The 27,149-nt window shown below is 33.1% G+C and overlaps 1 protein-coding gene across 10 annotated transcripts in view; it reads right to left on the reverse strand.

Moving 5' to 3' along the window:
• Positions 1–27,149, reverse strand: part of RPS6KA6 (ribosomal protein S6 kinase A6) — a 166,714-nt gene that overhangs the window by 25,880 nt on the left and 113,685 nt on the right. For all 10 annotated transcript variants that reach the window (XM_017668067.3, XM_037004820.2, XM_037004819.2 and 7 more), the window contains 10 exons: positions 20,523–20,665; positions 17,639–17,709; positions 16,841–16,929; positions 16,003–16,061; positions 8,039–8,141; positions 7,293–7,423; positions 6,730–6,852; positions 6,132–6,221; positions 4,867–5,025; positions 1,929–2,090 (listed from right to left, as the gene is read on the reverse strand). In XM_017668067.3, coding sequence (XP_017523556.1) covers positions 1,929–2,090; positions 4,867–5,025; positions 6,132–6,221; positions 6,730–6,852; positions 7,293–7,423; positions 8,039–8,141; positions 16,003–16,061; positions 16,841–16,929; positions 17,639–17,709; positions 20,523–20,665 — 1,130 coding nt within the window. The remainder of the gene's footprint in view (positions 1–1,928; positions 2,091–4,866; positions 5,026–6,131; positions 6,222–6,729; positions 6,853–7,292; positions 7,424–8,038; positions 8,142–16,002; positions 16,062–16,840; positions 16,930–17,638; positions 17,710–20,522; positions 20,666–27,149) is intronic.

Here is a 27,149-nt window from a genome sequence, read left to right on the forward strand (position 1 = left end):
TAACCCCCCCATTAATGCTATCATTTATTTAAATATCTGCATGGATATTTGAATCTTTCTGATGCTAGTTTAAAAGACAGTGCATTTCAGATGCTTCATTACTAATTTTGCAAGCGTCTGAAATTTTGAAACAAATCTTACCCCAAACCTCTGTATTTCATTCATAACAATTTACAAATATTCAGATTGTTAGCAGAGGCTTTAGCACTCGATAACAAAACTTTTCAAAGTATTTTAAAAATACAAATACTAAGGATTAAAAAACATCAATGGGCTGTATTCTACTCTGTGGATCTGTACTCATTTAAAAATGTTTACCTAACCATTAATCTAAACACAGACATACTGTATATTTTCCCTTTTAATGTCTATTTTGAGATGTTTCATTTGGGACACATCCATCCCTTATCCTTTCTCTAGTGAGTTTTCATCATACCAAGTGGGTTGCTGGTCCACAAGATTAAGTCAGTATTAAGACTTAAGCCTTTAAAATGGTTATGCTATACTATTCTTTTGTGTCTATTACATAAGATCTATTAGAATATTATGATGACTATATATCCTATATTTAACATAAGAGCCCTAATCTTAAATATTCTGTCCTCCTGTAGTATAAAACCATTGAAATATTCTATAAAGGCTAATTTTTTAGTGTCTAAGTTCTCTCTTACAGCTAGGGACAGTACAGTAACCGTTTCTTGATTCATGAATGCATGCATTCCAATATTTATTTTGGGAAATACAGTTTCTATATACTGTAATGTGATAAAAATTTGTACATTCATTATTCCATAAATTTAATTAAAATATAGATTAAAGCACAGACTCTGGATATGTACACAATTTCTCAAAGGTAAATCTCTTATAAAAACCTTGTAAAGGAGGTGTTATACTTCTTCCTCAACATCAACAAGATTTAATAAATTTTACAGGAGAATTTTTCATTATTAGAAAATTATTTTTCTATTTTATATATTTCTATTTTTATTATTAGAAATACTATTTTTGAAATAGCTACTTTAAAATACAGATTTGTTGATATGCAAACACAAATGGCTTACATCTAATATGCAACATCATCCTGAAAGGGTTAGTATTTGATATGAAAATAAAATCAGAAAACATACACATAAGATAGAAATTCATCCTCAAATAATTTTATTTTTCTCTGACTTGGAAAATACAACTTTTCAAAATTGAAGATTAAAAAAATTTTTTGTATGTATTTTCTGTTGAACATATGGTAACTCATACAGGTTAGCATTATTTATAACATATAAGAACAGTTCTTGATTTATAAACAAAATTTATATAGTCTATATGGCCAATGCTATCCCTGATTCAATTTTTATAAACCATAGTTTCACTGCTGTGGGGGTTGCTACTGTCAAAGCTCCCACCCCCATTATCAGAACTGACTGTTGGAGTTTGCCAAATGTGAAACCTATACCCCTTAACTTTCCCAGCCTCACCTTTCCTGACTTTTCCCCCTAAGATCTATGTATGAATGTTATTTGCCAAGAAATACCCCACTGTTTATAAAACACCCTGTGAAACTGTTTTCCTAGGAATTAGAAGATCTTAATCAGGATGGCACTGCCCTTATATGTTATGTATAATGCTAAATAATATAAATCACCTCATATTCAGCATAAACCAAAATACTGGAAAATCAATCCTGGCTTTGTTACTAAGTGAATGCCACTCTTGAAGCAGTTATTTAAGTATACTGAGCCTCAGTTTTCTCACTTAGAATATCTAATATGTTGAAGGTGGGGTTTTCTCTGTTCTCCTTCCCAGTTTTAAAAAGTGTGATTCTGAAACTAGTACATAGCCCAACAGAACACAATAAATAACCTATAGATGACATCATATTCTTTCAACTAGAGGAAAAGAATGAAAGGCAAAACTGAAGTTTTAAAGAATACCTCAGGTGCTACAAAGTTTGCAGTGTAGCATGGAGTTAAGAGAAGTCCATTATCTCCTCGAAGTTGTTTTGCAAACCCAAAATCACAGATCCTAATGGAGTCTGCATTAGCTGATTCATCCATGTATAAAATATTACTAGGTTTAAGATCACGATGAACAACCTTGAACATAAAAGAAAAAGTACATTACAAGTGTTCACTGATACACGAATGGATTATGAAGTGTGGTATACATACACAATGGAATATTAGCCATAAAATAGAATGAAATTTTGCCATGTGTGAAAACATGGATGTACCTAAGAGGTATTATGCTAAGTGAAATAAGTCATGCAAAGAAAGAAAAATACCAAATGATTTCACTTATATGTGGAATCTAAAAAATAAGACACATGAACAACAAATAAGCAAACCAGAAATACACTTATCAATACAGAGGACAAACTGGTGGTAGCCAGAGAGGAGTGGGGATGGAGGGATGGGTGAAATAGGGGAAGGGAATAAAGAAGTACAAGCTTCCAATTATATAATAAATTAACTCATTGAGATGAAAAGTATAGCAAAGGGAATACAGTAAAAAATATTGTAATAACTTTGTATGGTGACAGACAGAAACTACACTTATTATAGTGAGTATTTAGTAAGGTATATAATTGTTGAATCATTGTTGCACACCTCAAACTAATATAATATTGTATGTCAACTATACTTCAGTAAAAAAATATTTTAAGCAAAAATAAGAGAAAGCATTACATTTCTATAGCTAACTAAATATCTGGGAAATAAAACATTTTAAAAGTTAACATATTTCCAAGAAAAGGAACTTTCTCAATCACAATATTTTTAAATGATACTTCTCCAACCTTGACAGCCTGAGGTATGTAGAGGAAATTATCAGCATATAGATGCTCCAGTTTCTATTCAAGCTACCAATTTTTTTAACCACTTTCAATCTCGAAGTATTAAAAGCCAATTCTCATTTCTACTTTTGGATATAACAGGCTATGGCCTTACTCAACACCCTTTTCCCCACTGTAAACAATTACGAAACCTGAATATACTATAAAAATCAACTACCTGAAGGTACTTGAGAGTGAACAGAAGCAGAAAGACTCTAGTGGAGAGTGCATACTTAGTTGAATGAAGGGAATACAAGGAACTGTATGATGAGGTACCCATATCTTTGGCTTTTAGCCTATGGTTAAGTGCAGTTCCTGCAGCACACAGTGATGTTGAAGACACACATGGAAAAGTCCACAGTGTTTCTGGCTGGAGGACCAGAAAACAAATTCTGGGAAACTGTGAATGCTGAGTAGAGGAATACCGTAAGGGAAAGATCCAAACTGATTCATGAATCAAAAATGTGTAGAAGAGTGTCAAAGCAGTTTATATAAAGACACGATATAAACAGACTAAACTAGAGATACTGCCCAAAAGCAGAGTTTTTACTGCAAACCCTGCCATAAAAATTATCCATGAATATCAAAAAACAAACAAAACAAACCCCCCAAAACAAACAAAAATAATCATTTGAAGAAAATAACAGAATATAAAAAATCTTTCTAACTTAGTATTCAAATGTATAGTATATAATCAAAAATTATGACATATAAATTACCAAGAAAATGGAACACAATTCAAAGACAAAAGAAAATTAATTCCAAGATGAAGTAAGTTGAACTTAAGATACAAGGCTTTTATACTACAGTATATAAATGTATCATATCAACACATTGTAAACCTTAAGATTATACAATGTTCTATGTCAATTATCTCAATAAAATGTATTCAAAATTCATTAAGACTAATTAAATATAAAATAAATTAAAAAATAATGTCTATTAGAATAGTCCTATCTTTAGTCAGTGGTTTGCTACGCTGAATGTTCTTTAAAGAGAAGAACCAACTCTTTGAATCTGTAACACCTTTTATAATGCCTGTCTAGTAGAAATGCTCAATACATATCTATCATTAATTTATTTAATTGATATAAGAATCTGAAAGCTTCTAAAACAATAAACTAAAGAAAAGATGTTTATTATTTTTCTCCCCTCAAAAATTCTGCTCTTCTTTTTTTTTGAGAGAATGTTGATAAAGATAATTAAGGAATTATAATAAAACTACTCCTTTAGCATTATAAAGTTTATATTTCAAAATACTGAAAATGTACTTTGTCAAACCACACACAAAACTGAGTACTGGCTTGTTTTTCTTAGTTATAAGAGAGGCCCAAATAGAATTTTCACTGTGCCTATTCCAAATTGTCTGTTTTTTATTGTTTATGCATAAGTGGTTATAGGTCCACTATTACAACTGATTCAAATGTAAAATTTTTAAATTATTTATGACTGTTTCCTTATATAGTTATATAGAATAAAAGTTTACCTTTTTAGTCAATTTATTTGCTTTCTTTATGAAGATATATGAAGAGAAATAACAGGATTGCCTCTCCATTATAAATTTTAATATATTAATACTTCAAAAGTTTAGAATCCTAATTTGTTACTGCACTTGGGGGAGGAGTTGGAAGGGTTGAGATATATAGTTCCTTTTACTGCCAGAACTTTTTATGTTGAGGTATAGTACAATCTGAATAATATTTACAACATTTCCTTGGATAATTCTTTTATGTTTCACTTTTAACTCTGATTAGGTTTAACAATTTCAAAGTCAAGGTTAGATACATTTATATAATTCAAACCACTTTTAAAACTAATATTCTATTAAATCAGAGTCAACAGGCAGAGTGAAGAGAAAAAACATTACCCAATTTCCTAGATCTATAACCTTCACTACATTGTGAGTTTTATTAGGGTATTCTCTATTATAAAAACATATGTGACAGAAAAAGTAATTCATTTTAGGTGGCATTTCCTATATATAATTTTATGAAGATATAAGTCCCAGAATTGAAGGGAAGAATATAACTATAACTTACTCCTTGACAATGAAGATAGTCAACTGTCTTAGTTATTATAAAGAGTACATCACTAGCTTCTCGTTCTGAGAAACATTTTTTTTTGAGAATACGGTCAAGTAGCTCTCCTCCTTTCATCAAATCCGTAACAACGTAAACATATCTACCATCATCATAAACCTAAAAAAAGAACATATTTTTAAAATGTTATTGATAACAATTCTGAAATGTTTAAATTATATTTACTTTGCTAGTGAACCTCTAGTTTAAAAGGAAGACATTATTCCTTTACTACTAATATAATACAGGCTGTACTAAAGATTAAACTGCCTAAATAACCTCCTACACAGTCCTGTGGGATCATGTTAAACATATAATTTTATTAACTTTTGAAGTTCTAAGTCATACTTTATCAAAGAATAAAAAGGAAAAATAGGACTCTATGCCTCTCAAGTGTCATCTATCTCATTTTTGTATTATAGCCACTTCTCTTCCCTACTAGAAGTACGTTTCCTTCTGGCAATAAATGTATTATTTATTTTTTAATATCCTTCCTATAGTCCATTATTTGACATGGTGTCTTAAATATCTGTTGAATTTAAATACCATATCAAGAATAATAAATAAGAAAAATATCTATACCCTTCACTCAGGGCATGTGAGATACATACATACATACATATATATGTATATATATACACACATATACATATATATGCATATACATATGTGTGTGTATATATATATATACACACACGTGCACAGAGATACATACACTTAAAGATTATAAATTGGAATGCCTATCATATTATTAGAAACAAACTGATCAAGGTAATGGTGGATTTGTATGCCTTATCTAATGAGAAAAGACCATTATTTTCTTATGTAATAAATCAACACTTAGTAACATTTATTAATATGAGTTATATGTTTACTTTATAAAGCTATAGACTAATACTATTTCACTAAAGGAATAATCTATAACACTACAGCCAATGCTATATAATCAAAAAAGTAAAATCTTCTGGATATCTGGCAGAATCTCAATCTGGTTAACCAGCCAGAATATATTCAAGTATCTAGTACACTTGCATTTACTGACCATCATAGTTCCTTTTTGATATTCTATAGGAAGCATAGGAGTATAGAAGTACAGGGAAAAAAAAGAATTGGAGTGGCAAATTATTTTGTGGCACAAAAATAGACATGAAAAGTTTCAATAAGAAAATAAAGTGCCAAGTCATAACTTCATTAGCTCAGCTGATACATAGATTTTAAGTACTTACATCCTTTAAAGTGATAATGTTGGGGTGTTGTCCATAGCACATTAAAATTTCAATTTCTTCTGAGGGGTCTCTCTTACTTTTGTCAATGATCTAAGAATAAGACAAGAACAATCTCAGAGGAAAACAAATTATTTTCTTTGTCTAAAAATGAATGAAATATTTTCAGCTTGGTTATATTTTAAGCAAATACTTAAAACTCAAGAGTGATAACTGAGCCTCATATTATTCTAACATTTAAAAATTTCCTAGAACTGAATTGTAATAAAAAACAAAGAATTTTCTTTAACATTATATTCCATTTCACTGAATTATACTGATAATATGATCCAAATGTGACAGTAATTGTCACAATGGCTCAATCTTAACATTATGAATTAAAATAAAACTATTGAAAATCACAACATTCATGAAATATACTGTTCCTCCAAAACAGTCTTGGAAAGAAATCCAAATGAAAATATTAAGTCTTAAAAATTCTTCCCCGTGATTTTGTCTTTGCTATCTCTACTTGCTCTACTGAAAAGTGTCTGTTAGGTAACCTGTAGTTTAACTTATATTATATAAAACATAAAAAAAATGTTAGGTTCAGAAACAATACCTTCACTGCAAATTCCATGTTGGTAGCCATATGTATACATCTCTTACAAACAGAGTAGGAGCCAACACCAATATCCTCTTTTAATTCATATACTTCACCAAACTGTGCAGCGTTTCCATTTATCTGTTTTTTTTTAAAGTAAAATACTAGGAAAATTAAATATTTTCATAATTTTTATCATCTCTCCTAAATATACATTCATGTTAAATCTTTAAAAAGTCAAGAATAATTCATTCTAGAGAAGTTTTATCAGTATTTATAAATGGCTTAAGCAGATTCTGAGTTGATCCTCAACTGTAGGCTTTCTAGATCCCCAAAGCCAATAAAATAATCAACTAGTTTATATATCACCATTACATTTTTTTGCCAAATGAGACTACACAAATATAATTAAAGGTTACCACTGTCTGCTTCTTTCAAAAATATGAAGACATCTTTAATTCATTAGTATATACAGAGATAAAAGAAGGTAAAAATCACTTAAAATTGTTGTTAAATCCATTAGCAATAACTGAAGTAAACAATTATTCCTAAACTGAATAATCTGATTAAGTAGAACTTACCTGAATAATTGGTAATACATTTGCACTTGTGATAGGAGTGATTTTATACTCTTCTTCAATAGAAGTTGCAACAAAGCTGAATCCTTTGAAGAGTTGATGAGCATTAGCACTGGCTGGCAAACCAGGAGAATCTAATTTTCAAATAATTATATTTAATTAGAACTACATATAATTCTATGCTATGAAATTTCAGCATTTCTTTGAATATAAGGAAATCATTAAAAGTTACCATAAGACATACTATATTATGTATTTGATATGTTATATATTATCTCTCTCCCACTACTAGTATGCAAGCTCCATATGGATTGTAATTTTTGTTCTATTTACCACTACATCCTCACTGCTTAGTACATAGTAGGTAGTCAGTATCTGTTAAATTAATGTAAGAAACAGATGCCATGAAAAGTAAACCTCATTAAATTCTAAACTGTAATGTAGTAATATATCTCATATCTTACCTCCTACCCCCTACTCTCTAAGGATTAGCATGTCAAAAGACTTTTAAAAAAGAAAAAAATCACCTTTTGCTCTAGTCCCTTCGTCTCTGATAAATATTTCCTATTTAAAGCCTGTACTAGAAAGATGCCCAGGCAATTCTGTACTACAGGATCCACACTTCTATACAGGGCAAACCAACCCTCTGAAAACTTACATGTCTTTAGTTTTTACCTAAGAAGCTAGTTTATTTTTTTAACCACCTAATTGAAAAAAAGCCCTATGTTACAAATAAACTTGCTTAATACCTTTAGGTGTTTTTGCAGTAAATTCGGGATCAAAACAAAAAGTATCATCTGGTTTTCCAGAAGCAGGTTTGAAAGGAGGCTGAACTTCTCTTTTATATAATTTCTAGAAGAAACAACAGGGTAATACAAAAACATATTAACACTTTAAAAATTATTTTACTTTGTAAAGGAAAGCATAATGTTCAGTCTTTAATGGATGATTTACAATTTCATAAATGAAATTTCAACAGGCTTCAGATAACTGCTAAGAAAATTCTAAATATCTGATAATGCAGAGAATCAAATGAGACAAGGAAACACAGCAGTGATGCCATAAGTAGCATTCATAAGGAGTAATGATGTTCAATTTTAGATATCAAAAACTGACTTTGAATTCTCACTGGTAAAATAACCATACAGAATATATAACATAATGTTACTATGCAGAAATAACTAACAACATTCAGGGATTTCAGAATTAATAATTAGACCATCTTCAAGAAGTACATATTTCTCATAAAATGTTTTGCTTTCACATAAAAATATATATTCAATGCACTGTTCAGGGATTTTATTATATAATTCAAAATTTTAATCCTATCTAACAGTGTAACTTCCTAAAATTTGCTTTTGAAAGACATATAAATTATCTTATAGGAGGGAGGTTAAACAAGATGGTAGCATGAGAAGTGCCAAAACCACATGTAACAAGAAAATACAGAAAATACAACTAATCCTCAAACAGAGAATGGAAAGAAGACTGTAACAGATGCCCTACATCTGGGGAAAGATAAAACCTCACGGAAAATGGTAAAGCAGTAAAAGCCATGATCCGGCAGGACCCAAGCCTTCTCCCCACACCACTTTACAGATGGGAGGAAGAGAAACAGAGCGGGAAGAGAGTAGAAGCCAAGGACTGCAAAATACCCACCCCTGCAGATCTACTCTGGGAGCATGAACCCACATTATATGATGCTCTGGAGATGCTCTGGGAGCATGAACCCACATTATATGATGCTCTGGAGATGAGAAGGGTTGGAAACCAAAGAGAGCCGGAACACACGGAGAAACTGAGATTTCACCTGCTTGTGGAGATCAGGTACCCACAAATGGCCACTGTGGGACAAAAGAAAGGCGGGCACTTTGAAAGACTTCCCAACAGCGAGAGGGCTGCAAAAGAGGCAAGGACTACACAGAGTTTGCTGCTCAGGAGAGAGGACAGGTGGACAAAATCATCCCAGCACACTCAGCCCAACATGTTGGGAACTTTTAGGAGCTTCATGCCCTCCATTCCCCTGGATGGCAAAGCAATGCCAAGGCCCCCCACTGTGATAGGAAGCCTGCCACTCCTTACACCTAGCTGGCAAATCTGCTGCCCCACCATCATGCCAAGCCAGCTGGAAGATGGACCCCCTGATGGCAGCTACAACAGTGTAGTATATAGGCTCCTCCCAGTGTGCTCAGCCCACTAGGCTTGGCAGCAGAGGCAGGCACTTCAGCTGGGAAGCAGAAAAGAGCTCTATCCTCCTGACAGACACTGGTGCTCATGCCTGTGACACCCGCCATCGATCCAGGGGCTGGGAAGCTCCAGAGAGTAGAGCTTCTGGGCACTAGAGAGTGCTGCCATAACAAAGTTATTATTCCATAGTAATAATTAGGAATATTAAATGGCAAAATAACCTGGTACAACCCAAATCCCTTAAGCACAAGAAAGACGGCTAAGTGAAACTGAAATCAACAATCTTCCTGAAAGAGATTTCAAAATAAAAATCAGAAACATGCTCACAGAGCTACAGAAAAATTTCAAAACCTCAGGGAGGAATTCAGGAAAGAATCAGAAACTTAGAAAAATACAGAACCTGAAAAAAAACATATGATGGAAGAATTTAAAAGCAGAGTAGATGAAGTAGAGGAGATGGTACATGAAATAGAAATTATAGAACAGGAATACAAAGAAGCAGAGGAACAGAGAGAAAAAAGGAACTCAAGGAATGAAAGAATATTAAGAGAACTGTGTGAACAATAAAAATGGGACAATATTTGCATTATAGGGGTACCAGAAGGAGGAGAGAGAAAAAGGGATAGAAAGCCTCTTTGAAGAAATAATTACAGAAAATTTCACCAATCTGGGGAAGGAAATAGTGTCTCATGCCATGGAAGTGCACAGATATTCTCAACACAAGGGAACCAAGGAGAACAACACCAAGACATATAATAATTAAAATGGCAAAGATTAGGGACAAGGACAGAGTATTAAAGTAGCCAGAGAGAGAAGAAAGATCTCACAAAAAGGAAAAACCATCAAGCTATCATCAGACCTCTCAGAGAAATCTTACAGGCCAAAAGGGAATGGCATGAAATATTTAATGCAATGCAACAGAAGGGCCTCAAAACAAGAATACTCTATCTGGCAAGGTTATCAGTTAAATTTGAAGCAGGATTAAACAATTTTCAGATAAACAAAAATTGAGGAAATTCACCTCCCATAACTTATCCCTACAGTGTATATTGGAGTGACTGCTCTAGACTGGAGTGCTCCTAAGGCTAAATAGCTGTCACCAGAGAAAATAAAACCACAGTAAAGGAAATGGACCCAATAATTGCTAAGCAAATGCAAAATTAAATCAAATACCCAAAAAGTCAGTCAAGGGATACACAAAGAGTACAGAATATAACACCTAAAATATAAATAGTGAAGGAGGAAGAAAAAAGAAAGGAGAAAAAGAAGAACCTTTAGATTGTGCTTTAAATAGCATATTAAGCAAGTTACGATAGACTTAGATAGTAAAGAAGCTGCCCTCAAACCTTTGATAACCACAAATCTAAAGCCTGCAATGGAAATAGGAACATTATATATTGATAATCACACTAAATGTAAATGGACTGAATGTACCAATCAAAAGACATAGATTTACACAATGGATAAAAAAACAAGACCCATCTAAATACTACCTACAAGAAACTCACTTCAAATGCAAAATCATACAAAGACTAAAAGTGAAGGGATGGAAAAAGATATTTCATGCAACTAATAGGGAGAAAAAAGCAGGAAATGAAGTACTTGTATCAGACAAAATAGACTTTAAAACAAAGAAAGTAACAAGAGGCAAAGAAGGACATTATATAATGATAAAAGGGTCAGTCCAACAAGAGAATCCAACCATTATAAATACCTATGCATCCAACATAGTACCACCCAAGTATGTGCAACAAATACTAACAGAATTAAAGGGGAAATAGAATGCAATGCATTCATTGTAGGAGACTCCAACACACCACTCACTCCAAAGTACAGATCAACTAGACAGAAAATAAGTAAGGAGACAAAGGCACTGAATAACACAGTAGAACAGACGGACCTCACAGAACACTCCATCCCAATGCAGCAGGATACATATTCTCCTCAAGTCTACATGGAATATTTTCCAGAATAGATCACATACTGGGCCACAAAAAGAGCATCAGTAAATTCAGAAGGGTTGAAATTGTACCAACCAGCTTCTCAGACCACAAAGGTATGAAGCTAGAAATAAAGTGTGCTAAGAAAACAAAAAAGCCCACAAACACATGGAGGCTTAACAACATGCTCCTAAGTAATCAATGGGTCAATGAGCAAATAAAAACAGAAGTCAACCAATATATGGAGACAAATGAAAACAACTCAACACCCTAAAATCTGTAGGACACAGAAAAAGGAAGCTCTAAGAAGAAAGTATATAGCAATAAAGACTTATATGAAGAAAGAACAATCCTAAAGGAACAGTCTAAACTCACAATTAATGAAACTGGAAAAAGAAGAACAAATGAAGCCCAAAGCCAATAGAAGGAGAGGCATAATAAAGATCAGAGCATAAATAAATAAAATTGAGAAGATTAAAATAATAGAAAGAACTGATGAAACCAGGAGCTGGTTCTTCATGACAATAAAGAAAATAGATAAACTTCTATCCAGACTTATCAAGAAAAAAACAGTATGCACAACATAATCGGATTCAGAAACCAAAAAGGAAAAATCACTATGGACACCACAGAAATACAAATAATTACTAGAGAATACTATGAAAAATTTTATGCTAACAAATTGGATAACCTAGAAGAAATGGACAAATTTCTAAAAAATACACCCTTCCAAGACTGACCCAGGAAGAAACAGAAAATCTCAACACACAAATTACTAGCAACAAAATTGAACTGCTAATCAAAAAAATACCTAAGAACAGAACTCCCATACCAGATGACTTCATGGCTGAATTTTACCAACATTTAGAGAAGACCTAATACCCATCCTCCTTAAAGTTTTCCAAAATGTACAAGAGGAGGGAATACTTACAAACTCATTCTATGAGGCCAGCATCACTTCAATACCAAAACAGGACAAAGATCCTACAAAAAGAGATTACAGACCAATATCTTGATGAACATAGATGCAAAAATACTCAACAAAGTATTAGCAAACCAAATTCAAAAATACATCAAAAAGATCATCCAGCATGATCAAGTGGGATTCTTCCCAACGATGCAAGGATGATAAAATATTCAAAAATCCATCAACATCATACACCACATCAACAAAAAGAAGGACAAAAATCACACAATCATCTAAATAGATGCTGAAAAAGCATTTGACAAAATTCAACATCCACTCGTGATAAAATCTCTAAATGAAATGGGTATAAATGGCAAGTATCTCAGGATAATAAAGGCCATATACTACAAACCCACAGCCAACACATACTTAACAGCAAAAAGCTAAAAGCTTTTCCTCTAAGACTAGGAACAAGACAAGGATGCCCACTCTCTCCACTTTTATTCAATATACTACTGCAGGTCCTAGCCACAGAAATCAGACAACACAAAAAAACAAAAGGCATCCAAATTGGTAAGGAAATAGTCAAACTGTCACTGTTTGCAGATGAAATGATATAGTACATAAAAAGCACTAAAGAATCCACTCCAAAACTACTAGAACTAATATCTGAATTCAGCAAAGTTGCAGAATACAAAATTAATACACACAAATCTGTTGCATCCCTATACATTAATTAGGAACTAGCAAAAAGAGAAATCAGAGAAACAATTTCATTCACAATTGCATCAAAAAAATAAAATACCTAGGAATAAACCTAATGAAGATAGTGAAAGACCTATACTCTGAAAACTACAAGACACTCATGAGAGAAATTAAAGAAGACACCAATAAATGGAAACACATCCCGTGCTCATGGATAGGAAGAATTCATATTGTCAAAATGGCCATCCTGCCTAAAGTAATCTACAGATTCAATGCAATCCCTTTCAAAATACCAACAGCATTCTTCAACAAACTAGAGAAAATCGTTCTAAAATTCATATGGAACCACAAAAGACCCTGAATAGCCAAAGCCATGCTGAGAAGGAAGAATAAAGCTGGAGGGATTATGCTCCCTGACTTCAAGCTCTACTACAAAGACACAGTAATCAAGATAATTTGGTAGTGGCACAAGAACAGACACATAGACCAGTGGAACAGACTAGAGAGCCCTGATATAAACCCAACCACATATGGTCAAATAATATATGATAAAGGAACCATGGACATACAATGGGTAAATGACAGCCTCTTCAACAGCTGGTGTTAGCAAAACTGGACAGCTACATGCAAGAGAGTGAAACTAGAATATTGTTTATCCCCATACACAAAAGTAAACTCGAAATGGATCAAAGACCTGAATGTAAGTCATGAAACCATAAAACTCTTAGAAGACAACATAGGCAAAACTTTCCTGAATATAAGCATGAGCAACTTCTTCCTGAACACATCTCCTCGAGTAAGGGAAACACAAGCAGAAATAAACACATGGGACTACATCAAACTAAAAAGCTTCTGTACAGCAAAGGAAACCATGAACAGAACAAAAAGGCATCCTACAGTATGGGAGAATATATTTGTAAATGACATATCTGACAAGGGGTTAACATCCAAAATATATAAAGAACTCACACGCCTCATTACCCAAAAAGCAAATAACCTCATTAAAAACTGGGCAGAGGATATGAAGAGACAATTCTCCAAAGAAATTCAGATGCTCAACAGACACATGAAAAGATGTTCCACAATGAGATATCACCTCACACTAGTAAGGATGGCCTGCATTGAAAAGACTAAGAAAAACAAATGCTGGTGTGGATGCAGAGAAAGGGGAACCCTCCTACACTGTTTGTGGGAATGTAAGCTACTTCAACCATTGTGGTAAGCAATATGGAGGTTCCTCAAAAAACTAAAAATAGAAATACCATTTGACCCAGGAATCCCACTCCTTGGAATTTACCCAAAGAATACAAGTTCTCAGATTCAAAAAGACATATGCACCCCTATGTTTATTGCAGCACTATTTACAATAGCCAAAATATGGAAACAACCTAAATGTGTATCAGTAGATGATTGGATAAAGAAGAGGTGGTACATATACACAATTGAGTATTACTCAGCCATAAGAAAAAATCAGATCCTACCATTTGCAACAACATGGATGGAACTGGAGGGTATTATACTCAGTGAAATAAGCCAGGCAGAGAAAGACAAGTTCCAAATTGTTTCATTCATTTGTTGAGTATAACAATGAAGCAAAACTGAAGGAACAAAACAGCAGCAGGCACACAGACTCCAAGAGGGGATTAGCCATTACCGAAGGAAGGGGGGTGGAGGGTAAGGATTAGGGGATTAAGGAACAGTATGATTAGCACACATAATATAGGGGGGGCATGGGGAAGGCAGTTCAGCACAGAAAAGACAAATATTGACTCTATAGCATCTTCCTATGCTGATGGACAGTGACTGCAATGGGGTGTGTGACAGAGACAAAAAAAAGTATCTTACAATGTATGACAATCCACTTTTTTAAAAAATCTACTTTTTTAAAACCTCACCATCCGATAGCAGGGGAAAATTAATAGAGAATTACTTTAAAGTAATTTTCATTTATTTAAATATGTAAACATCCTATTTTCTTATTTAAATTAGGAGCAATGAACATAAACTGTTTAGATATAAGAATGGTGGGAAAAAGAATTTTCAGTTTGTCTAGTTAAGGGGAAAGGAAGCATAGAGAAATATTAGAAAAAAATGGCAAGGGGATGGAAGGACACCAAAAGAGTGATGCACACAGATATCACAAAGAGCAGACTCCTATGGGGCATGTCCACTAAGTTGTCTTTTAAGATATTAATACTAATGGCTTATGTTATGTTGCAGTTTTACAATTATAAAAAATAAATCAAAATATTGCCTTCTGAAACTTGTTCTACAAGCCAGATGAAATAATTTGATCAGTAAATAGTAGCTTCTACCTGTCGCCCAGAAACCAAGGAGACACTTTTTCTGCCAAAAAAATTTTCAACACCAATGCCAGAACTAGATAATCAAAAACACTTACCTATGATGATTACTGTACACAAAATACATAAAGCTGTATTGTAAAACAAACAAAAAGTGAGGTTTTCTAAGAAAAGCTTATTAGTCTTGAAGTTCCAACTTAAAGAAAATTATACAGGACAGAGCAGAATTTCACAATGTTTGTTTTCATCTACTCTCAAGATTCAGTGAAATACCTGTACAAAGATATTCACCTAACAATTTTACCTTGTTTTATTACATGAGAAAGAACCATTTGAAACTGAATAATATCCCACATTCTTTAGAATTCATTTTCCATAAGAATCTGCTCTATCATTAATTCCCATTAATCCTTTCTTTTCCTCCTCTACATTCTCCAACCTAGGATTGGGGAGAACAGCAACCATACTTAATAGGTAAAACAATGAGAAACAAAGTATTTGCTAAATACCCACACATCTACTGGTTCAAGGTAATCACCATGGTATGCTACACCTGTAAATAAAATTTCATACTTAATATAGAACAATTGGCTTAAGATTATCAGCAAAGTTCACATAACCATTTTATTCTTCAGTTTTATTCTTCAGTAACAAGTTTCCACTGCACTTACATTCCAGTCAATACTAGCAAAAAAAAGATGTCTTTTGATTTCTTCAACTCCTTCTGAACCTATAAAAAAAGCAAAGGATTTGTTACTGGTATGATTTTTTTATCTTTCTACCTGGCTTCCAGTAAATAGCAGTACACACATTTCATAGATTCCTTACAGTGAAAAGTTTATGATTTTTTATGATATTTTATTAATTGGTTCTTTAAATTTACTGTGATAAAAAAATAACTTATGTTCATATTGAAGCACATATGCTACGATGAAATAATGAAAGGCTTTCCGAATCAAATATAAATCATGTTTAACATAATGTTAAAATTTAAGTACATTTTCTTCACAATTCAACTCACGACCTTATATCTACATGCCAAATTAAGAAACAATGGAAGAAAATGACATTGAAATTTTAGCACAATAAGATAATAGGATCACATGTAGATTCAGGGAAAGGCTACCAGAGAAAGTGGGTAAATAGTGAGCAGTTATAGAAACATAATATTTACCTTGAAAAATATTGGAAAGGACAAAATAATTATCCAAAGTATCTAAAAGGATTACCTATATAAGGAAGAAGTCTGTGAATTATTTCAAAAGAAGGTAATCCATATGATATTCATAATGATATACACTAAATAGAAGCTTTATATAACTAGACCACTCCATTTTTAATTATGGACATAACAGAGTTTATTGGAATCTTTACATATACAAAATGCAAAGTTGTCAGTATAAGTATATAACAGCAGTAAATGAGCAAATGAACTTCAGCCAGAATATAAAGCTATAACTCTTCTACCAAAACGCAAAGCATATTGGTATAAAGGCTAAGAAAACAAACCCAATCTATTTGCTGGATTCCTTTTGAATAACATCCTTAGAAGACATTGTGCTTCAGCACTAAGAAATTGAGGCATTCCAAGTTTGGCTCTGGAAAAGAGGATTTTAGAAAATTCCTTTTAAATCTAGCCATACTTCTAAAGTGACAAATCTCAAAAAGAACTTTAAAGTATGCTTTCACAATGGCAAATGATGTCCCCTATACAGTGTGAAAATGTTTTTTTATGTCAATTTAAAACAAAAAAACATTTGACCCAGTAATTCCACTTCTATGAATTTACCCGAAGAAAACAAGATCCTTGATTCAGAAAGACATATGCACCCCTGTGTTTATCACAGCACTATTTGCAATAGCCAAAATATGGAAACAATCTAAGTGTCCATCAGTAGATGAATGGATACAGAAGATGTGGTACATATACACAATAGAATATTATTCAGCTATAAAAAGAAAATAAATCCTGCCATTTATAACAATATGGATGGATCTAGAGGGTATTATGCTCAGTGAAATAAACCAAGCAGAGAAAGATAAATACCATATAATTTCACTTATTTATGGAGTATAAAAACAAAACAAAACAGAAGGAACAAAACAGCATTAGACTCATAGACACTGAGAAGTGACTAATGGTTACCAAGTGGGAGAGAAGTGGGTTGGGGGGAGGTTGAACTACTGTGATGTGCATTTGATAACAAAAAAGTCATTAAACGAATTTTTAAAAGACCCCACAAGTTTCTTAAAACTGAAAGCAAGGGATTGTTCCCAAAAGAAAAAAAAGGGGGGGTTTACACTTACTTTAATATCATATTCATTGTTTCATTTCTGTCTTTACCTTGAAATGGGAGAGTACCAGTAAGCATTTCAAACTAAAACAAAAAATAACACACAGTCAGTTTAGTACAACTTAAGAGTACACAATAAAATAATTTAGGAAAAACCTTGAAACCTGTAATACATGATCAACAAATCATGTGGGATCTCATTCATAGGTCAAAATAGGACCAGAAAACTAGGTCAATTAAGGAAACACACTTCTAGGTACCCCCTCTGTATATAGCCCAATTGATAGGTAACCTGTAGCAAAGGAAACCACCCCATTTTTTCAGTCTTTTCTAATTTGGCCAAGTTCCCAAAACCAAAGCAATTTGGAAACATAAACGCATTTTCTTTTACAACAAAGATATGCTTTTAAAGCAAACATTTAACAATGAAAGGAAAGTAAAAATAAGTGCTAAACTACTTCAAATGCATACATGCTAAAGAAAGATTTAACCATTCTCATTCCTCTCATTCCCCTAAAACAGGAACCAAAAAAGGAGAAGCTAGCTATAGGCACACTGCAATATCTTTAAAAAGTTGAGACAGTTGTACACAGCATAGGGAGAACATTTTTCCTAAGAGATTTAACTGGAATGCATATAACTAGAATACTAAATAATGGTATTAAAAAAACAAAGGTCTAAAAATGAAGATCATTATAGTTCATTAAAGAGAAAGTTTTTATATCCTTAATATTTAAATCTTAAACTTAGATCCAGTAAGATCTTTGGCCTCAGTCCTCTGTTCATTTATCTGAATTCATAATCTTAGTTATTAGCTTATCCATTCAACTCTCTCCTATACCCTATGACTCTCAAATCTGTTCTACCCAGCCTCAATCTCTCTTAAGCCTGTTTTCCCTCCCAAATCTACAGTAATGGTTCTCAACTACAGACTGAAGAGGTAGGGACTGACACAAGGGGAAAGAAGGGAAGCACAGGGTATGAGGATCCTCTCTCTTCAACTCCAGTCCCCTAACCCCAAGCCTAAAGTAATGGTTATTAGCTGGGGACTGGAGGAGTGGAGGTGGGAATGACAAGGACAAAAAGAAAAAGCAGGTTGTAAATTAGAATCACACCTCCTCCTCAAACTATATGTTGGCTCATTGAATTTTTTTTAAAAGGCCCCCAGATGATTCTGATACTCTCTCCACTGCCCTAATTTATTACCAACATGGGGTTAAAAAATAACCTACAGTAACCTATTGTGGATAAAACTGCAGTATTTCCAGAATCTCTTGCCTGGTCTTAGTCCATCTTCATATTAATAAGTGTTTACAAGGGGTGGGTGGAGAGGTGAGCTTGTGCTGTGATGGGAGAGAAATGGACCAGAGTGGTGGCCAGAGAAAGAGACAAATGGAGCCAGGCCTCCAAATAAAAGTTTTTTTCCCCTTGACTGATTTTGGCTTCACAGATTTATTTGCCCCAGGCTGGGAACACGCTTTCCTCCCTGGAGTTACACCTATACAACATGTTAAAAATAAATTCTTTCCCCACATCCGAAACCAGCTGTCCTTGCCAGTTATCTCTTTTTATTTACCTACCACTCCTTCAATCCCCTAAAATTCTTAAACTTTAGAGGTATCTTTATTTTTTGCCCTTCCCCTCTAATTCATCTGTGACATTTAATATGCTACTAAGGTCTGCCACTTCTTCCTTTGAAATGTCTAAGATTTCCTCTTTTTTATGCCATAATCTTAGAATTTGTCTTCTAAGGAGACCTTGCTGGTCTCCCTACTTCTAGTTTCTTCCATTTGCAATCCATTTAAATAATGTTGCCAAGGCTGATCTTTCTAAAGTACATTTTTTGTTGAATTACGACTCTGTTTAATAATTTATTCTTAAACAAAAGTCTCCTATTATACAGAGAATTGCATGCAAATACTTAATCAAGATTACAGCCCCATTTCCTCACTTTCACCCTCATTCTCCACTACAACTCTAGTCAAACTGGTTCTCCAGGTCTTTGCTAATATGATCACAATACTATCCTTCTTGACATGCAGCTATTCAAATTTTATCCATCCTTCAGGGCTTAATTTAAGTTCCACCCCCTCTACTTTTCCTACTTCAACATTATATGAGTTCTTGCCTGAATTCCTAAGGTGATTCTATACAGTTTCTTTAGCTATTCCAATTGTTACTCCAACTAGATTGTATGCCTTCTTAGGTCATGGAAATGCCAAATATCCTACTAGTCTGTTCCCACCCCACCACCCTCCTCAAATGCCAGCCTTATAATAGGCACTTAATATATTGTTGTGTCATGTAGTGTGTCATGCAGGGATAAATAAACAAAATGGATTATCAGGCTTCAAAAGGAATTGTATCTGATTCAACAGCCGTTCAATCATCATTCTACTTAAAACTGCAAATTCGGTTATTCTTATACCAAATTAGTCCATATGCCTACTATACTAGGTACCATGGGGGATGAAAAGTTATAATACCTGATTGCTTTCCTGAAGAGGTTTACAATCTTTCTAGGGACATGCTTGAAACAATTTGACAATAAGACAGTATATGGTAAGGTGCTAAATTCTATATACCTAATTATAATGTCATATAACTGCTAAACACAGAATTCTGAAATCTAAAATCTCATAGGCATTTCTCTTAAGTTTTAAATTTGAATAGTTTCTAAAAGAATGCTGTCATTTACATTTTCATCTAGCAACTTTATAAGAAACAAGAACAAAACCCTAATTCTTATTGTATAAGAGATAGCCAATAACAAGTTTTTAATGATAATATAAATTATCAGAACCCATCTCACCTGATGCATCCCCAAATGAAAATTAAAATTCTAAATAATATTAATTTTATATTGGCATAATTTATTTAAAAATCCCACTACTTACCATAAGTACACCATATGACCACCAATCAGCACTCTGGGAGTGACCTCTCCTATTTACTACTTCAGGAGCCATATATTCCACTGTACCACAAAATGAATAGGCCTTCTTTTCTTGATCTACTGATTCCTTGCTAAGTCCAAAATCTATAATAACAATGTTACACAAATATGTTTCTGAAGATCTTTAGAAAATGGAGATTACCAAAGGGAACAAAATTATGCATTAAACCTTAAAACTGTTCAAGGATGGCTTATGATTATCCCTAAGAAACCACCTATGAGACCAATAATAGAAAGTAGCCTGTATTTATAATGATAATCTTTAAGATCATTTAAAGATTGTTCAGTTAAATCTCATCCTCAAAATATATGTTGTTATGTCTGTACTAGAATACCATTCAACAATTTTGAGAGGACAATTAAATCAAAGCTGTCATAGTGATCTAAGTTTTAAAAGACTAGTCAAATGAGAGACCGTAACTTATGCTTTTAAAAATATTTTAAAAAGCAAATTTTACTTTGGCTTTGTTGAGCTTTCATTTTTGTTTAAGGCCTTCAAAGAGCTAAATGTATCAAAGGTATATGAACATCAACGTTATTTCTATGTACAAGCATTGAAAAATTGGAAACTGAACTATAAAAAGTATAATTTATAATACCATCAAAAAACCTAACATGAAATCCATAGGTATAAATATACAAAGTATAAGTAAGACTTGCATGCTGAAAACCAGAAACACCAATGACAGGAATCAAAGTAAATCTAAGTAAATGGAGAGATACAGTGTTGTTAAAGATGTCAATTCTCCCAAAACTGATCTATAGATTCAATGTGACTTAAAAAACTTGAATAAAAGTCCCAGCCACATATCTTTTGTAAAAATCGATGAGCTAAATTTAAAATTACTAAAACGGAAATAGAAGAGCCAAAATAATTTTGAAGAAGTAAAAAATCCAAGGACTTATACTACCTGATTTTAAATCTTACTATGAATTACCTGATTACAGTAATCAAGACAGTGTGGTGTTGCAGAAAGGATACATACACACACACACACACACACACACACACACACATATTTTTATATATCAATGCAACAGGACAGTGTCCCAGAATAGGCAAATATAATCAGAAAATGCAAATTTTCTCTAACGTGATTGATATATCAGGAAACAATTTAAGCACAGCATGAACTTTGAATTTCAGTTGGCTTATGTGCACTTTTGTCTGCAAAAAAACATTAGGTGCAATACTAGAAAACTGAACCTCACTAAATGAAGCCAAACGGAAATACATGCACATACCTCAAACATCTACCAGCTATGTCAGCTTATCATGTGTTATGAGTCACTCCTGTCCACCTGTGGTGTTACAACTTTCCTACCAATTCCAGATAATCTATCTTCCACTGTTTCACAATAACTTACAAACTGCAAACTTTCTGACACCAATTCTACGAGCAAATTTCAGGATTTTTTAAAGGTTAAGTTGCCATATTTATTGTAGTATTCATATATTCTTAATCATTTAGAACATGTAAAACAATGCTATTATTTTTATCAGCCTCCCTATCTTTCTTCAATGTGTCACTGGTTATCTATTTGGTATTAAACCCCTAGCTCCATTTTTCCCTTAATTCCTGTGCTTTTTATTATGCAATTATGCATTGTGTGGTGATTACATGTGTTGCATTATAACAGAATTGGCTATATATTGTCAACTGATTTCTCATAAAGGTATAAAAGCAATTCCATGGAGAACCATCAGTCTTTAAAACAAACGGTGCCAGAACAACAGGATATTGATATACAAAAATCTATCCTCATATCATAAACAATCATTAATTAAAAATGAATCATATAACTCAATGTAAAATCTAAAACAGTAAAATTTCCAAAAGAAATAAAGGTGAAAATCTTTGTGATTTTGGTTAGGCAAAATTTCTTAGGAACAACATAAAAAGTAAAAGTTCCTAAATGGACTTTATCAAAATCAAAAACTGTTCATCAATAGATACTATTCAGAAAGTGAAGCTACAGACTGGAAGAAATATTTGCCAATTACATATCTGATAAAGGTCTTGTATTCAGAATATATTTTTTAAACTCAAAATACAATAAGAAGAAAATAAACAATCCAAGTTTTAAATGGGCAAAAGATCTAGACAGACACTTCTTTAAAGAAATAAATACATGAAAAGATGCTCAATGTCATTAGTTATTAGGAAATGCACAAGGAGATACTACTACATGCATATTAGTAGAGCTAAAATAAAAAATACTGTCAATATCAAGTAACAGTGAGGATGCAGAGCAACCAGAGCTTTTGAACATTGGTGGTATGTATGCAAAATGGTACAACCATTTTGGAAAACAGTTTGGAGGTTTCTGATTAAGTTAAATTAAACACTTACCATATGACCAAGAAATCCCACTCCTTTGGTATTTACTCAAGTGAAATAAAATTTTATGTTCACCTAATACCTGTACATGAATATTTATATTGGCTTTATTTATCACTGCCAAAAAAGAGGAAACAACACAAATGCACTTTAATTGGGAATTGGATAAACAAACCATGTACCATCATGAAATGGAACACTACTCAGCAATAAAGAAAAAAACTATTGATACACACAACAATATCGATGAATCACAAATGCACTATAATGAAGTAAATGAAGCCCAACTCAAAGGATCTATAGTCTATGCCTCTGTTTACATTATACTATGAAAAAGACAAAACTGTAGGGCCAGAAACAGATTAGTGGTTATCTAAGTGTAAAGGGAGGATTGACTTATAATGGGGAAATTTGGGGTGGAGGAGTTGATGGAACTTTTTTATATCTTGATGTTGGTGGTGGTTTTAGGACTGTATGCATTTGTCAAAGCCTAAAGAACTATACAAGAAAAAGTAATGTTTTTAAAAATTAAACTATATTTTAAGACAATTGTAGACTCACATGCATTTATATAAAATACTACAAGAGATACCTTTTATCCTTTACCTGGTTTCCCCATGGTAACATCTTACAAAACTCTATTACAATATCACAACCACTATACTGACAATGATGCAGTTAAAATACAGAACAGTTATATCACCACAAGCATCCGAAGGATGAGTTTTACTGTAAGTAAATCATAAGTTAATTAAATAAATGAAAAAATGCTACAAAACCTACATTGCTCTTTTAAAATAAATTACCAACACTAATACTTAATTTTAGGGCCCTTTGAGACCGATTTTATAACAATGCTCAATATTTTAATTTAAAAATCACTTATCCTTGAATAGCTGAATGCATATGATTTTTGGTGTAACAAAAAATCTTTTCAATGTATTACTATGTTCTTTCTCTACGTTTTGAGACTTTTAAACTCTGCATATTCCACTTCAAAAATTAAATGCAATGAAAGCTAGTCTTTGAAGTCAGTTCAGCTGAATAGCTCACAGCATACCTTGTAGAGAACACTGGCTTCCTTGGCCTTCCAAGAGAGGAGGGGGAAGGGAAGAGAATTTTCTTATCATCTGCTATGTTTCAGAGATTAATACCACTCATAGAGGTCCTCTGCTATATTATTTCTGACAAAACTGACTTGTAACACTAGAATTTGTTCAGCAATTGATAAAAATTTTTACAGTAAGAGTTAACCACAAGATTAAATAAGACATATGCTGATCAGTGGTTTTTCCAATAAACAAATTTGAAAAGAAAATACAGAAATCAGTTATATAAAGGGACTTTTGGGGGGAGGTGAGGGATGAAGAGGCAGTATATCTTTGTAACCTTAAGTGACTCTTCTATAAGACTTTGAATTTTAAAAGCATGTCCAGAACACAATAATTTGATGAGTATTTACTATAAGTACAAGTAAATTTTCTTACATATAAGTTTTTCTCTTAAATATCTAGCTCAAGTACTATGGGATTTAAATTTCTGATACTGTATTTTTCTCTACTCTCTCTTTACAGAAATTACCCCTGAATTATGTCCCTCAGAAACACATTATAGTAACCACAGACATTTAAAATCAATGGTGTATTCAATTTATCATTTTTAGTGGGATATTACAAATAACCATTACTTTCAAAGCCAGGCAAATCATATCATATGGTTAGTTTCTTACATGTACTATGGTATGAGTGTTCCAGAAAAATATTTAAGACAAAGACAATATAAACATTAGTAAGTATGTAGATAGATAATCTGGGGTATCCAATTCTCATTCTACTGATCTTCCTCTATACAATCATAATCTCAGTATGTGGCCAATCAGGCTCAAAGCAGTCAAACCAAGGAACCTTTCTATATTACACTGACATCCCAGAGTAACCTGTTAAACATCAGTTCCATTCTTTCTATCTGGAGGATTTTTAAAGTGGGCAGGTAAGAAGAAAGGTACCGACCCTCTCCTAAGAGTACTCTAGGAAAACTTAGAATGCTGGGGAAGACTATGCCTAGATGAGAAATTCCTAAATCACTACAGCCCATGGCATCAATGGCAAATACCAATCATTCTGTTACTTTTTACAGTACTCAAAATAGAAAGAAGGAGGTAGGAAGAGAAGGAGGGCAAGAGGGAAGATGGGAGGAAAGACAGAAGCTTAGAAAGCAATAAAGGAAGAAAAAGAAAAGGAAAGAAAGTGAATGAAAGAATAAAAAGAAAAGGAATAGAAGGAAAGATGAAAAAATGAAAAGTAAAGTTTTGAAATACTTGCTGTGAATGGGCACACCTAACCAACCTTGTTAGAATGTCATGAGGTTAAATCCCTTAAGTTTATTACTCATTACAAAACATTGAATTTGGTTATAATTATAAAAGTGTAAATTATCTAATATTTATTCTTGTATACTTAAAGAAATACTGGTACCATTTTAAGGAAATAGATTAAACTGTTGAAATATATATATAAATGTTTCTTCCTTTTACAAGTATAATAAATTAATACTGGTTGTAACTACTATTCCCACCTCAGCCAGTAAGTGCAAAAGGTATAAAAGCAGAATTCATATTTGCAAGACTAAATATAAAATAATTGAAATCATTATTCACCCAAATAACCTTAACGTAGGAGAGAGATACAGATAGGATTTATTCTACTCTTTATACACCTCCCATCATTACTCCTAATTAATTAAGAAAAATGAAAAGAATTAAATTCTAATTAGCTATGAAACTTTTTCTATAAAATAAAAGCTATATATTACATAAAATCTCAAAACTCTACTGTTCTCTGTTCCTACTTTTCCTTTTTCGTTTCCTCTTTCAATCCGTTTCAATCTACTTTCCTTCCATAATATATAAAAAATGGAATCAGCTATGAATCAGTAAGTTTCACTAAATTTTCCTTGGTCACATTTGCTTGAGCTTTCAAGAAAACAGCTTCATAGTTTATTTTTACATTGAAGCAGTATACTGAGAAATTATTTTTTTATATTGGTATCATTATGAGGAACATTATGTTTACTAGACTCCCCCATCATCAAGTCCCCCCACATACCACATTAGAGTCACTGTCCATCAGCACAGTAAGATGCCATAGAATCACTACTTGTCTTCTCTGTGTTATATTGTTTTACCCGTCCCCCCTGCTACATTATGTCTCTAAATGGAATACCCCTTTCCCCCTTACCCCTCCCTTCCCACCCATTCTCCCCACTCCCTTTACCATTGGTAACCCTTCATCCATTCTTGGGTTCTGTGAGTCTGCTGCTGTTTTATTCCCTCAGTTTTTTTCTTTGTTCTTCTACTCCACAGATGAGTGAAATCATTTCATACTTTTCTTTCTCCTCCTGGCTTATTTCACTGAGTATAATACCCTCTAGCTCCATCCATGTTGTTGCAAATGGTAGGATTTGTTTTATTCTTATGGCTGAATAATATTCCACCGTGTATATGTACCACACCTTCTTTATCAATTCATGTACTGATGGACATTTACACTGCTTCCATTTCTTGGTTATTGTACACAGTGCTGCAATAAGCATAGAGGTGCATAGGTCTTTTTCAAAATAGGCTGCTGCATTCTTAGGGTATATTCCTAGAAGTAGGATTCATGGGTCAAATGGTATTTCTATTTTTAGGTTTGTGGGGAACCTCCAAACTGCTTTCCACAATTGTTGAACTAGATTACATTCCCACCAGAAGTATAGGAGGGTTCCTTATTCTCCACAACCTTGCCAGCATTTGTTGTTGTTTGTCTTTTGGATGGTGGCCATCCTTACTGGTGTGAGGTGATATCTGATATGGTTTAAATTTGCATTTCTCTGATGATTAGCGATGTGGAGCATCTTTTCATGTGTCTGTTTGCCATCTGAATTTCTTCATTGTAGAAGTGTCTGACCAGATCCTGTGCCCATTTTTTAATTGGATTATTTGCTTTGTTTGTTGAGGTGGGTGAGGTCTTTATATATTTTGGATGTCAAACCTTTATTGGATCTGTCATTTATGAATATATTCTCCCATACTGTAGGATGCTTTTTGTTCTGTTGATGGTGTCCTTTGCTGTACAGAGCTTTTCAGCTTGATATAGTCCCAATTATTCTTTTTAACTTTTGTTTCACTTCCTCAGGGAGATATGATCATGAAGAAGTCACTCATGTTTATGTCCAAGAGATCTTTT

This window comes from Manis javanica, chromosome X (genome assembly GCF_040802235.1).
Source record: "Manis javanica isolate MJ-LG chromosome X, MJ_LKY, whole genome shotgun sequence".
NCBI lineage: Eukaryota > Metazoa > Chordata > Mammalia > Pholidota > Manidae > Manis > Manis javanica.